This window comes from Nyctereutes procyonoides, unplaced genomic scaffold (assembly GCF_905146905.1).
Source record: "Nyctereutes procyonoides isolate TBG_1078 unplaced genomic scaffold, NYPRO_anot_genome, whole genome shotgun sequence".
Taxonomy (NCBI): domain Eukaryota; kingdom Metazoa; phylum Chordata; class Mammalia; order Carnivora; family Canidae; genus Nyctereutes; species Nyctereutes procyonoides.
The window spans coordinates 6,603,647-6,619,514 of record NW_026575128.1 but is presented as its reverse complement, the minus strand read 5'-3'; the positions used below and the strand labels follow the sequence as shown (position 1 = coordinate 6,619,514).

Here is a 15,868-nt window from a genome sequence, read left to right as displayed (position 1 = left end):
GTTATGAGCACAAAAGCATCCCTGTGCCGGAAGCTTTGCCAAGCTAACATTTCACTCACTGACAAGTAGAAAGCCAGCTTTTTCTTACAGGCGGAGCAGCCATTAGGTGATGAGAACCAAGGGAAGGGCCCAGGCTTGTGGCCTTCGAAAGCATTAACGTTCAAGCATAGAAATCCTTAGTTGTCATGCTGGGGAACCTGTTCTTCCTCACAAGCTCAAAACAAACATACAAATCATTTGGTTTACTCTCATTCTTTATAGCTGAGATGGTAATAAGCATCTCGGCAGGACAAAATGAGTTAAAAAACTGAAAAATTAGTTTTACTACTCCAACACTCTTTAAAACAAACAAAAAAACCCCAGCTCTGGAAACCAACAGTATCTCTTTTTGTATGGCAAAAAAGGGATTTTTACTAGCCTTTTAATAATCCTACTGACCTGCAGGCGAGAACAGCTTCCACAAGGTACCTGGATGTGCTTCCTAAGATCCAGGCGCTATTCAAGCCCTGACCACCCAACTCCAAGGGGTAGTGTACAAAACCGGGAAGCAACTCAGGACGGGACTCTGCCACTACTCCCTACCTAGAGTGCGAGGACTTACTTGGTGTGTAGTATCGGTCCAGGATACTGAGAGTCAGGAAAGCACCATAGCCATGGGCTGCAAAAGGGGCCTTGGCCAAGGCTGCCAAGTAGTCCATGTAGTAGAGCGCTGGACCCTCATGCTCATCGTAGCCAGCCAGGAGGAGGTTGACATGATATGGGGTCTGCGAAAGAAAGACACAGTCAAAGCAATGACACTAACATCCCTTTCTGTGACAAAGGGAACATTCCCATTATTGATGAGTAAGAAAACAGCAGTAGCTAAGCAAGTCATGATGAAAGTAAAAATTGAGGGGAATTTAAAGGCCCAAGAGTGTGGTAGATGTAAAGGGAGGTTGGCTTTTTTTCTCTGGAGAGCTTTGAGAGCACTTAGAGGTATTCAAGAAAAACTGCTTTCTTCTTAAAGCCTATGAAAGCATTTCAAAGGCAAAGCATCGGTGCTCTTATATCTTTCCTTATTTATTTATTTATTTATTTATTTATTTACTTACTTACTTACTTACTTATTTATGATAGTCACAGAGAGAGAAAGAGAGAGAGGCAGAGACATAGGCAGAGGGAGAAGCAGGCTCCATGCACTGGGAGCCCGATGTGGGATTCGATCCCGGGTCTCCAGGATCGCGCCCTGGGCCAAAGGCAGGCGCCAAACCGCTGCGCCACCCAGGGATCCCTCTTATATCTTTCCTAATCGCTGAAACCAACACACACAGTTCTGAGAGTGTCAGGCCACAGACTAAGAAAGCAGCAACCCCAATTACCTCTTCCAAAATAAACAAGTTCAGTCTGGGCACCAAAATCTCAAGTGGTAGACTGTATGCTCCAGTATTAAAGAAACAACTCTTGGGGTGTGAAAGGACAGTAGGTCTCAAAAATTTAAGTCAAATCACTATACATTTTTTTTTTTTAGTTTTTAAAAAAATTTTAAGTAGGCTCCACACCCAATGAGGGGCTTGAATTCACAACCCCTACCTAGATCAAGAGTCAGCCAGCCAGGTATCCTTCAAATCACTAAACTTTTAATGCAGGGAGTAATAATGGAAGTCCATAAATACGTTAGACTGTGGCAAGAGTAATACTAGGAGAACCTATTACTAGGAGAACCGTAGATTTAAGTGAAATGCTAGCAATATTTTTCTCGTGTAACAAGGCTCTCCTAAGGTAACTAAAAGGTAACTTGTATCAATGAGACAAATACAAGATAATAACAGGTGTCCTTTCTTTGCATTACCAGCAAATCTAATGCAAATTTCTACAAAGAACCTTGACTAAGTCTGCCTTGCTCTTCATCTCCAAATGGATGATTTTCTTTTTCTAAACCAGCTATTTACCATGTTAAAGTCAGCCTGTCTATGCCCCTAGGCATCAGTGGTGAGATTCCCATTTTACATGGCTTTTTTCTCTGTAAAATGTGTTTTTGTCTTACATTTGCTCCAGTGGGTAGTGAGGCTCTGCTCAAGGCTATGTGCCCATTCTTAAATTTATATATTCAATTAAATGCACATTAAATTAAACTATATTTACACACCCTTTTATAGACCATAAAGAAGTCAGAGCTAGTGACACTGTACATTCCTTTAACAATGATTAACATGGGCACTGGGAAGCTTGAAGAAACAGATGTTAGAAGAACACAGGAAAACATCATATGCTACTTGGAACTCCAAGCCAGTTATCCTAATAACATTTCCTAAAGACTACAGAGTAGCCCTAAACTGCAAACAAGTTTCTGGGATCCCTGGGTGGCGCAGCGGTTTGGCGCCTGTCTTTGGCCCGGGGCGCGATCCTGGAGACCCGGGATCGAATCCCATGTCGGGCTCCCGGTGCATGGAGCCTGCTTCTCCCTCTGCCTGTGTCTCTGCCTCTCTCTCTCTCTCTCTCTCTGTGACTGTCATAAGTAAATAATAAAAAAAAAAAAAAAAAATTAAAAAAAAAAAAAACTGCAAACAAGTTTCTGCCTCGGGGATAAGATGGTGGACAGGCTGAGAGGAGGAAGAACTGACCACAACAGTCAAGACTTATTTGACGAATTACTGAAAATAATTACCTGCCTGCCTAGTGGGCAGCGTGCTACACTCGGCCAGGCTCCAGGCTCCACACTCTGCAACTATGTTCTTAATAAGTCTGATCTTAGACAAGACATTTAACCCTTATGAATTTTTATTTCCTTATGTGTAAAACTGGGTTAATTAATCCTTCCCCTTTCCATTTTCCAGGGGGTATTGTGAGAAAAAATAATAGAGGTGAGGCATCCTAAACTCTGGAAGAAAAGATGCTGCCTAGGGATCCCTGGGTGGCGCAGCGGTTTAGCGCCTGCCTTTGGCCCAGGGCGCGATCCTGGAGACCCGGGATTGAATCCCACATCGGGCTCCCGGTGCATGGAGCCTGCTTCTCCATCTGCCTGTGTCTCTGCCTCTCTCTCTCTCTCTCATAAATAAATAAACATTAAAAAAAAAAAAGAAAAGATGCTGCCTAAATCTCCCTATATTAGCCATACCCCAGTCTCCTTTTAGTAGCTTACCACTTTAAACTACAAAGACAAAACTGTTTAAATTAGCTAAAGATAAAAATATATATCTAATAGAATTTTTTCTAAGTGTGAAAACAGTCCTGTAAAATCAGGCCGACATAGAATACCTTCGTGTTGTTATGATTCAAAGTGGAACAGCAAAGAGGAAACAGAGAGAAGGAAAGTGGGGGCAGGGGAGAGACAGACGGCTGAGATGCAGATTCTAGCATCTCAGCAAATCCAAGAAATTTCATAATATTTTTTTTTTAAAGTTCTGATTCTCAGAACTTTTTTTTCTTTTTTTTTTAATTTTTATGATAGACATACAGAAAGAGAGACAGGCAGAGACACAGGCAGAGGGAGAAGCAGGCTCCATGCACCGGGAGCCCGACGTGGGATTCGATCCCGGGTCTCCAGGATCGCGCCCTGGGCCAAAGGCAGGCGCCAAACTGCTGCGCCACCCAGGGATCCCAGAAATTTCATAATAAAGTCTCTTACCTATTTTAAAAAAAAGGTTCATCTTTTTCTTAAGAGGCTAACTACTATTCTTCATTCTCGGGCCAAAATACCCACTGTACAGTCAACCAGAACAATTTTATCAAGTTGTAATGGTGAGTTAAGGATGCGCTCAGCTACCCAAAGAAGTCTAAGCAACAGAACTCAGATATGCTCTGTCTCCAGGGAGGATCCTGCCCATCCTATGAGACTGCACTGTGTTTAAAACATGGGATTTTAAAAGCCACCACCAAAAGATTTTACATGAAACTGTATCAATGGAACTTCAAACTGTACTGCCAAACTGGTCTATATAATATCATTTATTTATGCTGAAGCATCTGATACTCTCATCAAAGTTGATATTCAGAAGCCACAACACGTGGTAGAGAAGAAAACTCACAAATTATTGTGTGACTTTGAATTACCAACTTTTGCAAGTGTGAGATGCTCAAGCATAAATAAATGGTGTTATCTAGACTAATTAAATCAATACATCAGTGTAACAACTTGCAGTTTCTGAAATTCTTCTGACAATGTTCCATCAAAGATCCCTGGCTCACACTAGTTTTTTGTTTTTTTAATTTCAAATAAAGTCTTGTATACTGTCACTCTTGCTCCTCTCAGAATCATGGTGTTCAAAGTGACAAAGCCATAGTTATGGGTTTCTTGACTGTTATAGTCCCTCATATTGATTCCTCACCACTTTCCTGGAATGAGACAATTTCCAAGCACTTCAATTTTGTGCTATTCTGACAGCATACACAGTGTGTGACTACTGGTGGTGTGTTTAGGTAAATTCTTACCTGTAAGCTACAACTCACCTATTCAAATATTTATGTCAATTCTAAGCTCCACGAAGGCAGGATTATGTATGATTTGTTCAATGATATACAAGCATATAATACACCCTCAATAAGTATTTGAATGAGTAATAATCATACCAGAAAGCATTAAACGTTTTAATTTATATGTAGCTACTGCCTAGGTATCACAAGATGATGAGGAAAATCACTAGACAAATGTCATATAGTAGTACTAGGTCTTATTTCCAAGAATTTACTCAAGTTTATGGAGGGCCAGCTCTCTCTGAATGCACATACATTGTTGCTTTTTGCTAGACTCCTGGGTCCTTCTATTTCTACCTCCCTTTAGACATGGGTTGCTAAGTAAAGAAAAAATGAGGCTACAGGTTAGGCACTTAGAATTGAACAAAGCAGAGAACAATAGCATAAATAAGTATCTTTGGAAGAAACAGATGGCTTACACTGTACAGTTAGACCTGAGTTCGAAATCTGGCTGTCTTACCAATCAATGTGTGGCTTTAGAAAAGCTAGTCACTTCTCTGAATCTTAGTGTTCTCATTAAAAACATGGGCTAGGGGCAGCCCCAGTGGCGCAGTGGTTTAGCACCGCCTGCAGCCCAGGGTGTGATCCTGGGGACCCCGGAGTGAGTCCCACGTCGGGCTCTCTGTATGATGCCTGCTTCTCCCTCTGCCTGTGTCTCTGCCCCTCCCTCCCTCCCTCTCTCTCTCTGTCTCTATGAATAAATAAATAAATAAATAAATAAATAAATCTTTAAAATAAATAAAAAATAAAAACATGGGCTAATACCTACACAAAAGAGCTACAGTGAAGATTCAAAGAGATCATGCACATAAACAATAAGCATAGTGCCAAGACACAGTAAACACTCAATATATACTAAAATTATTACTAGAGAAACACAATCATCTATGAAGTTCATGGTGTCCATGAAATACACAGGGCAAGTACTCAGGAGAAGCCCACTTACTCCTAGCACTGAAATACAATTTCTCATAGGTGTCTTCAAAAGGGGACACAGAGAGATGTTAGTAACAAGTGCCCAGCACACTGCCAGACACAAGGCAGAAATGCCGTGAATGACAGTTTCCTTCCCTCCCCTTCCCTGACTTGTTTCAGAGGCCTCAAGGTGATTGTATTCACTGTCACAGACATTCACAAACATCTTAACTTAGAGCATATCCACTTCACAGTCAACCAACCCTAACCTATCTTGAGATTGACACAGGCTTGGAGACTTAAGAGATTTTCTGGAAGTCTGAAAAAATAAAAACAAAAACCCCACATGCAGACTTGGAGAGTTAAAGTACCATTTATTTATTAAGTACTTTCATGCTGTTTCTGCTGCTATAGATATATCCATCTAAGTGCCAAGCCTCACTTTCTACCTATTTTTTCATCAATTCCTTTCTATCCCATGATTAGCTTTACCTGTGAGAATCTGCCAATTATTCTGGGGAAATGGAAACACTAATCACTCATGACAGATTTGCTGGGAAACCTCTATCCTTTATAAAGTAGTTCTTGTTCTGTGCATGATATAATCGACTCTTTGGTTGTCACCACTATTTTAATCATTTAGATAGCAAGTCTAGGTAATAAAACAAAGTTATGAGGTCCCCAAGGCAAGAACCATATCTTGAATGTCAAGATGTCAAGGCATCTTTCACAACAAAGGGTAGGACCAAATATTATATACAATTCTGAACTAAACATCCAGATGACCAATAAATGAATCCAAACATTTAGATGAGACATTCTCTGCCCAATAGCCCTGAGGATTATCGTCAACCGTTTGCAGTGTAAACACCAGAATAGTTTTAAAGATATATCTAATTGACAAAGAAAAAAATTTTAATGAACCATCCTAGTAATTCAAAATGAATTTTAGCTTCTAAAACAAAGTACTGCCAAAATTTTGGCTCTGTTTACAAGTGTAAGGGGGAATGCTAAAAAAATGTGCTCTTTTCCTCCCTTAAAAAAATATATGAGGGGGACACCTGTGTGGCTCAGCAGTGGAGCGTCTGCCTTTGGCTCAGGGTGTGATCCCGGAATCCCAGGATCGAGTCCCCATCAGGCTCCCTGCATGGAGCCTGCTTCTCCCTCTGCCTTTGTCTCTGTCTCTCTCTGTCTCTCATGAATTAAAACACACACACACACACACACACACACACACACACACACACGCACACGAGGGGAACCTGGGCGGCTCAGTTAGGCATCTAACTCTTGATTTTGGCTAAGGTCATGATCCCAGGGTTGTGAGATTGAGACCAGCAACAGGCTCCACAATAGGCGAGGAGCCTGCTTAAGATTCAGTCTCTCCCTCTCCTTTTACTCCCTCTCCCACAATACATGATATAAGGTTATTTTAAAATGGAGAGCTTTAAGTCATTTTGAGATTTCTTCATCTATACGACAGGGACAATAATAATAAAGTGCCCAATACAAATGCCTGTTAGATAGTAATACAGAGTAGTTATTATGACCATAATCAGCACCGCCACTTTCAGGATCTGACTCCATTAATAAGATCAAGATGTCCCACAAAGAACCAATCAAATCACACACCCCCATTTTTGGGTTGCGAAATGGGATAAAATTTAAGCTAGGGAAATTAACCAATAAGCACATCTCTTGTGCACTTCTCCCTGGGACGGAAATGGACTTCCTAAGTACCCAAGTCCGGCAGAACTGAGCTCTGTTTCACTGTGCATATGGAGGGGTGGTGGGTGTACATGGTACACACAAGCAAACTTCCCTCAAGTTAGGTGGAGCATTTCCAGCCTTCCAACTCTGGTACATACAACTCCTCGTATATTCCCTCTCTCATGAAAAAGAAACACTGTAGTGATTAAGAAAAGTGTGAAATTCCATAAATTTTACAGCTAAAGAGAACAGTTGTGATAAATACACAGAAACAACAAAATCAGCGACGAGTCTGGGCGGTGACAAGCAGCAGTGTGACATCTGGCGGATGCCAAAGTCACAGCAAGGGGGAGAGAGGTGGGCGTGAGGAAGCATCCCGCCGAGCGTGGACACAGAAAAAGAGAGGAATTGACAGTCTTCCTTTGGAGCCAGGCCAGCCTTTGCCACCTCTAATTGAATAGGATGATGTCGCTATGAGTGAGGTGCTCTGGAGGTGCAGTTTCTTTTGCACCGTGCTATACCCTGGAACATTACACAGTGTGTAAAGCATACTTCCATTCCTGGAGTGATCTGGAAGGAGATGCAGAACTACCAAAAGGACAAAGGAGTCTGTCTAGTGATGACAGTGTTTTAATCAATAGACTTCTAAATAAACTAAACAGAGACTGGGTTTTATTTTATTTTATTTTATTTATTTTAAACAGAGACTAGGTTTTAAAGGGACAGTGCATGCTAATTTCTTTTACCCCATCAAATGTCAAAGCTTCCTAAAAATCTCATCTTCGGCATTGAGAGTATTTCACAAAAATGCCATCTATAGAGTTGAAGAAAGCTCAACTAGTCTGCCCAACATCCCTTTACAAATGTGGGGACTCAAGTTCAAAGAAGGGACAGTGATGTGCCCTAAGCCACACAGCTAGTGTCAGGACCAGAGTTTAGGCTGATTCCAAGCTTGCGTGCTTTTCTAGGAAACCATGCTGCCTCCACAAAATGGAAATTAGTGTGAAAATACGATTCAATATGTAAATGTCAGTTTCACACTCAAATATTTCAGAATATACTATTTTGCATACGAGTATCTATTGCTATTTCATGTATCACATCTTATAAGACCAATAATACTTTTAAGTTTTATTATTTTTTAATGATTTTTATTTATTTATTCATGAGAGACAGACAGAGAGAGAAAGAGAGAGAGGCAGAGACACAGGCAGAGGGAGAAGCAGGCTCCATGCTGGGAGCCTGATGTGGGACTCGATCCTGGGACTCCAGGATCACGCCCTGGGCCAAAGGCAGGCATTAAACCACTGAGCCACCCAGGGATCCCCAAGTTTTAAAGGGATAAATTTAATGTTGGACCACATAGCTCCCCTAAAGGGTCTGAAACTATATAAAACATGTAATAAGTACTCAATAAGCACCTGTAATAAGCAGATATCGATACCATAAATGCTTTGCCAATGCCCAATTTTACAAATTCATTAATAAACAAAATGGATCAGTTATCATTTTTTTTTCAGTTATCATTTTCTTATACTAATGCTCTGAACTCTGAATCAAGAGCTTGTTTCCAATCATCAATAGAATTCACTAGCTACTTGCTTTGCATGGGTTTGATGGAATAATTGTGAAATTTCAGTATCGGGGCACCTGAGTGGCTGGGTTGAGTACCTAACTCTTGATTTCCGCTCTAGCCATGATCTCAGGGTCATGGGATTGAGCCCTACATCAGGCTCCATGCTCAGTGGGGAGTCTGCTTAAGATTCTCACTCTCCCTCTGTCCCTTCCCCACTAGCATGCTTGCTCGCTTGCTCTCTAAAATGATAAATAAACTTGAAATTTCAATGTCAATTTTGCCATTTTAATTAAAAGACTGTGTACTTAAGTTGGAATTGCACTGTTCATTATATAAAGACTAAAAAAGAATCTCAGAGATTTCAGCAACTATGTACCTTTTCTAGCTCTAAAAGACTGTGGCTCTATGGATGGGGCTGGGGAAGATCTACCCGTACTGCCCAAACAATATAGCTCATGTGTATTCTGACTTTAATACTCTGCAACACAGTCCTTTTTAAGGAAATCCATCAATCTCTTTAACAACAATGCTAATTATGCCTTAAGTATAAACGTACACAATTTATAAAAGGCTTTAACCAAATCCTGCAAGAGCTGAGACCAGAACACAGGGTTATTATGAAATGGGCAGATATTCCAGCCAACTTTGCTTTTGCATTTGAAATGGGATTATAGGGCAGTCCCGGTGGCACAGCGGTTTAGCACCGCCTGCAGCCCAGGGCATGATCCTGGAGACCTGGGATTGAGCCCCACATCAGGCTCTCTGCATAGAGCCTGCTTCTCCCTCTGCCTGCGTCTCTGCCTCTCTCTCTCTCTGCATCTCTATGAATACATAAATAAAATCTTAAACAAAAATGAAATGGGATTATATTTTATTATTATTTTTAAGTAATCTCGGTATCTATACCTAACATGGGGCTTGAACTCACAACCACAAGATCAAGAGCTGCATGCTTTACTAACTGAGCCAGCCAGGGGCCCCTTTATTCTAAATTTAACAGATGTTACTTACTGAGCATTTACTATGTGAAAAGCATTATGGCAGGTGATGAAAATGGAAGCCTGGTTGTGGAAAGAGCTCATAAAATAGGGATAGGAGGATTCCAGATGAAGGAAACAGTACATGTGAAGGTAAAACAACATGGAGGACATGGACTGTGTGGGTACTGGCGATGATGGGAACATGTATGCTGAGTGAATTAGGTGATTTCAGCAGGAAGCAGAAGACCTGGGATGGTGCTGTCATTGGCTTCCTAAAGAATATGAACTTCAGCATATCAATCAAAGAGGATCCAGTGAAAACCACTCCTATCCCCCTGCTGGGCCAAGCCTTTTTCATGTCACAGGACACTCCAGAAGTGGTAGGGATAGAGAGGGAGAAATGGAATATGAACTTTAGTTAGAAGGTAGAACTGACAGGTATTAATACCTAGTAGAAGAGAAAATGAAGGAGAAAGAGGCGTTAAGTAGGCTCTCAGTAAGGGGAAAGAAGGTAGAGCAAACATAAAAAACTCAATTTGGATCCTATGAGCTTATTCGGTTGAGCTGTCCAGAGGCAGCTGAAAAGAGAAAAGAGTATACAATCCAAATCAGGAGCCTGAATGAAGAGCCAGCTAGTTGGGATGTTTTTCATTTCCACAAACACTCATTCCTGTGTTCACATGTGGAAGAAAGTGACCCATTACAACAGGACACCAGAGCAGAGCCATTCCTAGGTTGCCATGAGACCACAAAGAAACTGAGGGTGACGTGTGTTTGGGGGGTGGGGAATATAGAGAAAGCTTCCTTGGAAAACTGAGTCTTAACTATTAAAAGCTAGCCATTTGGAGATGTGGAGGTACATTCAGGCGTGAATGCCTGGTAAACAGGCAGGGTCAGCAAAAGCAGAGAGACGAGAAAGAACACACAGCAGACTGGGGAGTGTGAACAACTAGACATGAAGTGGAGAAAGTGAGTGTGACAGGGGTGAGGCAGGTCTGGAGAGACCAGGGAAACAGTAGATGGCGACTGATGAGCAGAGGCTGATCTCAAAGACTGCACTAAGTTTGGGGAGACATTCTGGGGAGTTGGGAAGAAACTGGACTTTCAAAATCACAAGCTGGGACCAGCTCTGTTATCTACTTTGAGGGCAGGGAAAAAGGAGGTATGAAGTTGGAAGCTGTAAACAGTCTTGGCCTAATCCTGCGGCTGAAAAAAAGTAGGGAGTTTAAACTATCAGGATCAGAATATTATCTGAGCTTCACAACAAGGAAGCTAAATTAAACGGACTGCTTGACTTGCCTTGTTTTCTCTTGTTTCGGATACATTTATCTTTGTAGCACTAAAAAACAAAATGGCCCATGTTTACAGAGTCTCACACTAACTTGAAAAATATAGAAACAAGCAAACCTCTGATCTTTAGAGGCCCAAGACAAAGGCAGCATTATCCTGAAAATGAGACTAACCAAAATTTCCCTTTCTCTTTTCTCCGCTGTAGGTCCTTCTCTGGAAGTCTACTTGGTGTATCTGTTTGATGCTGGCATGTGAAATCATCATAATATAAGAACTGTCCTCACTTTCCTTTTATAATGATTAGCTCATGTCAAATGTTTTGCTTACCACATTGGCAGCAATCCTTACAACGGCTGAGTTCTTGAACTTAAGATCAGCAATGTTACTGCAATTACAACCAAGATGTTAAACTTTAAAAGCAAAGATCTTTTAAATTATTATTTGAACAAACTATGATTTTAAATGCTATAAGTCAGAAGATAGGGATGTATTTTTGTGAAAAAAGCAATGAAGACCCGAGATCAAATGCAGCTTTATCATTTTACATTTGTTACTTGAGATAGTCCTGGAGCTGCCAAGTGCCCCATCTGAATATGGGGGATAGGATTGCTTGCCTGACAGCTGTGAGGAATAAAGAGTGCTAGTCTCTCTTAAAGTTCCTGAAAGAAGGTCTACTAAGTAGTAGACCATGCACTACACCATTAAACCACCCAAGCGGCCCAGGGATTTGGGGACTGTAGAAGTGTGGGGTGACACATAAGAAGTATAGCTGGAAAGCTCTTAAATAATTGACTCTTGAGTAGGTGGAAAAGAGAGCGAAAAATCTTCTAATCCGAGTCCTTGCATTACTTGAATTCAAATTCTTCTCAGTGTTAAGGTATGGAAGGTCCATCAAGAATGTAGAAAAATGCCTGGGAATAGAAATGCACTTTATTCAAATGTGTTTATCATAGTACCCAGGGTTGTGTGGAAGAAATGAAAAAAAGGTATTAAAAATATCACCTCATTCTTGTGGTGGTAGGAAATATTAGAAGAGCAGAGTGAGGGATCCCTGGGTGGCGCAGCGGTTTAGTGCCTGCCTTTGACCCAGGGCGCGATCCTGGAGACCCAGGATCGAATCCCACGTCGGGCTCCCGGTGCATGGAGCCTGCTTCTCCCTCTGCCTGTGTCTCTGTGCCTCTCTCTCTCTCTCTGTGACTATCATAAAATAAATAAAAAAAAAAAAAAAAAAAGAAGAGCAGAGTGACACAAGTTGATATTACCCTATACTATCCCAATAAAAAAAAAATTTGGTACCCAAATAATGTCAACTGAATCTGAAACTAAGGAGCAAAAAATTTGAATATTGTGCATATTTCAATTTTTAGCAAAACTAGATTTTAAAGGTCCCCTTCAAGAATTCCAAAATTTCTGTAAATTTTACTTCTCTAAAGCCATCACTAACCCCAAGTTTGAACAGTTCTCCTGTTAAAGTTGTAATCTTACCATAATTAGAACTTTAGAAATTTAATGAGTTGAAATGCAACATGGCACAGATGCCTTATTATACCAACTAGTTAACACGGTATTTGTTTTCTACATTAATTTTACTTGCTAATCAAAAATACTGCTTTCTCCCAAATAACATCAAAATAAAATTGCTGATTGTGCAATGGTAAAACCAACACCACCATGTCTGCAACAAGACCACTTGAACTTTTTTCATGAGCCGGCAGTTTCCAGGGAAAATTTAAGATCCCATATACCTTTAAAGGGTATAGTTCTCAAAAAATTAAGTGCAGAAGCCATGCTTTGTATACTACAAGGCAAATATTAGGTTGTACATACTAAGCATGCCCATGAGTATCTATGAATATTGAACATCAGAGCTGATTCACCTTCCTGAGTCAATAAGTAAGTCTGCTAGAAAAGATACTTAGGACTATATATGACTGTATATGTTTCTGGATGTCCACAGCAATCAGATATAGAACACTAAGGAAACCGTGTTTACGAGCCCCTCTATTAGAACACAGTGCTCCCCATTAGCAGCCTATGTTCAACACAAGATACTCTTACCTCTTCAATTGACATAGAAGCTCCTCATTGGTCTCCACGCTTTTCTCTTCTTTCCCCAAACACTTCACCAAAGAGGAGACAATGTTCTAACCAAATCTTATCTGATTATGCTAACTCCCCCTCTTAGTCAACAAGCTTCCAGAGAGCCCCACTGCTTTAGCAAAAAGCTTTTTCATCAGTGTTCATAACATGGACTACCTCTCTAGCTTCGATCTCTTCCATTCCCCTGAAAATCTCAGCCATATTTAACAAACTATTTAGATTGTGGATTTTACATATGTAGAACACGTAGTAAAAACTAAATAGAGATAGGTATTTATATATGCTTTTCAATCAATTAGAGCCCTAATTTGTATACAGTACAAATTGTATACTAGTTAAAACAGAAAATTAGGAGGAGACTCAGAGAACTCTGTCCTTGTCCCAAACATCATTAGAAAAACCCTGTGCATCACTTAACACACTCCCTTACACACCTCTCTGGTCTGTGTTTCTGGTTTTCCTTTTTGCTTTACCTTTGCCTTAATGACAGCTGGTCCTTTAAGGCTCAGGTTAGGTTCTGTTCCCAGAGCACCGATCTAACTGTATAGCCATTGTGGCACTTGTCCCTCTGCAGTGCAATTTCTCCATCTAAAGGCACTCACTGAACTCTGTACCTGTTTCCCCAGCCCCAAGGACAATGCAGGCAGATTTACTGAATGAATGATTATCAGCACCAGTGGGACTTCTCAGCTATGTAAAACTACACGTTAGGAGGCATCAGAACGGCAATATAGAGTTTCGGCAGGTTATTTTAGTTAATAAAGATTCAGAGATCATTATTTCCTCTCCCTGCCTTTTTTCTTTCCAATCTAGCTAATCCTATTTGTTCTACTGTCTACACTCCAAAGCAATGGTAAATTTGAACTTCTTTTCTTCAATTTTTTAAATAAAGATTTTATTCATGAGACATACAGAGAGGGAGAGACACAGGCAGAGGGAGACGCAGGTTCCCTGTTGGAGCCCAATGCGGAACTCGATCCCAGGACCCCAGGATCACATCCTGAGCCAAAGACAGACGCTCACCCACTGAGACACCCAGGTGCCCCTTCTTTAACTTTTCAAAAAATGTGTTATGCTTTCTTGCCCTTTTACCCTTTTTTTTATTTGCTTAAACTTTTTTTGTGAACACATAAAGGTGCATACAATATACACACGTAGCTTAATGAATAAAATGATTATACACGTAACTACCTTCTAGATTGAGAAATAGAACAGTCAACTCCTTCCCCCTTCAAAAATGTCCCACTGTCCTTCACTTTAGATCACTTTTTGGGGAGAGTATAGGAAAATCTCACAGAATTTTTGGCATTAGCCCCTGAATTCACATGCCTGAGTGATCCTGGGCCAGGCCAAAGAAAAGAGACATCAGGATGAATCACATATTGTACACCTGAAACTAATATAACACCATATGCGAACTATACTGGAATTAAAATTTAAAAATAAAACAAGCATCAGAGATTGGGAGGGGCACAGGAAGAGGCATCAAGATGTCAGAGTATATGTGTATTTGTATCTGTGAGCATGTGTGAGGAAATGCCCACACACACCAGGTTTGAAGCAATCCTAAAAGGTAGGATAAACCTGTACTTCTAGTGGTAAATATTTTCAAAACAAAAGCATGTTTTTACTAAGCAGACACAGTACTCTGCTGCTCCTGCCTTAAACCATACCTTAATAGGAAACCGTGTAATTTTCACTACACAAGTTTCAAAAACAGTATGAATTTACCATCAAAAACAAAACAGTATCAATTACCTTCAACCCCATTGTGAGAAGGAAAGATGCTCTAAGGTACAAGGTGGCATTACGGGGTTGCACGATCCCGGCTACCCAATAAGCTCATTCCTTTCAACCAGAACGGGGTTCTCTCAGCTCACAGCAGGCATCCACAGGGTAGCACAGATATGCTCTCTGAGTGAGAAAGCAACACCTTCTCACATACAACCCCCTGGAGAGAGATGGGGAGTGGGAGGGAGGAGGGCTTTACACCTGCGAACTCCTAACTCCATCAGCACTAGGGCTGGGAAATCTAGCACATATTAAAAAAAAAAAAAAAAAAAAGGATTCCTGATAAAGCCAGTAACTTTCAAAGAAGGATCTTCTTAAACCATTTTTTCTTAGAAAATGAGTAAGTGTAATGATTCAACATATAGATCTTTGTCTTCCTAATGGACTTAGTCAAACCCTAATGACTGCATAAGTAAAGTGCTTTATTTAAAGGGCAGCTGTCAGAAGTCTTATTCTTCTTGGTAGGAAAACACTATAAGCACAAAGTGTTGGCACATTAAGTCATCTCAACTTTAAGGCATATCTGTTGCAGGGCCATTAGATAATCAAAATGACCACTAAAAATAGAACAGAGCTATCTCCAATGGGACAGACATAAGCCACCTCAATCCTCAGCGACTCCTGTGAGATGTGACCTGGGATGCACATGTGTTTTGCATACCACTGAATATCCATCTAAAGGTAGCCATATGTTTTCAGTTTTTACTGTATGTCCTATTCAGGCTAGGAAACAAAGTAATCAACAGACATATAACTCTGGGCCCATCATGAAAATCTAGTTAGCTGACTAACTGCCTGGGGTCTGGTGGGAAAGAACTGTTCTCCAGGTCTAAAAGGACTGCTGCTTGCACTGAAATTCCATGAGTTTCATGATGAACCTCTTTTTTTTTTTTTTTCCAATTTCCTCATCACCAAAAGTAAGCCAGCTCTGTCTGTCAAGATGCCCAGGCTGTGTGGCAGTGGTGTCAAAGGCTGCCATTTGCCTGAAGGCACTGCCATCTGTGGCAGCAAAACATTTTGTCTCCGGAAAATAAACACATCTGCCTTTGCCAGTGTC

At 40.8% G+C, this 15,868-nt stretch overlaps 1 protein-coding gene across 2 annotated transcripts in view; it reads right to left on the bottom strand.

Annotated features, from left to right (window-relative positions):
* The window catches only part of PSMB2 (proteasome 20S subunit beta 2), a 33,590-nt gene that overhangs the window by 3,201 nt on the left and 14,521 nt on the right, over window positions 1–15,868 (bottom strand). For both annotated transcript variants that reach the window (XM_055342076.1, XM_055342077.1), the window contains exon 4: window positions 602–764. In XM_055342076.1, coding sequence (XP_055198051.1) covers window positions 602–764 — 163 coding nt within the window. The remainder of the gene's footprint in view (window positions 1–601; window positions 765–15,868) is intronic.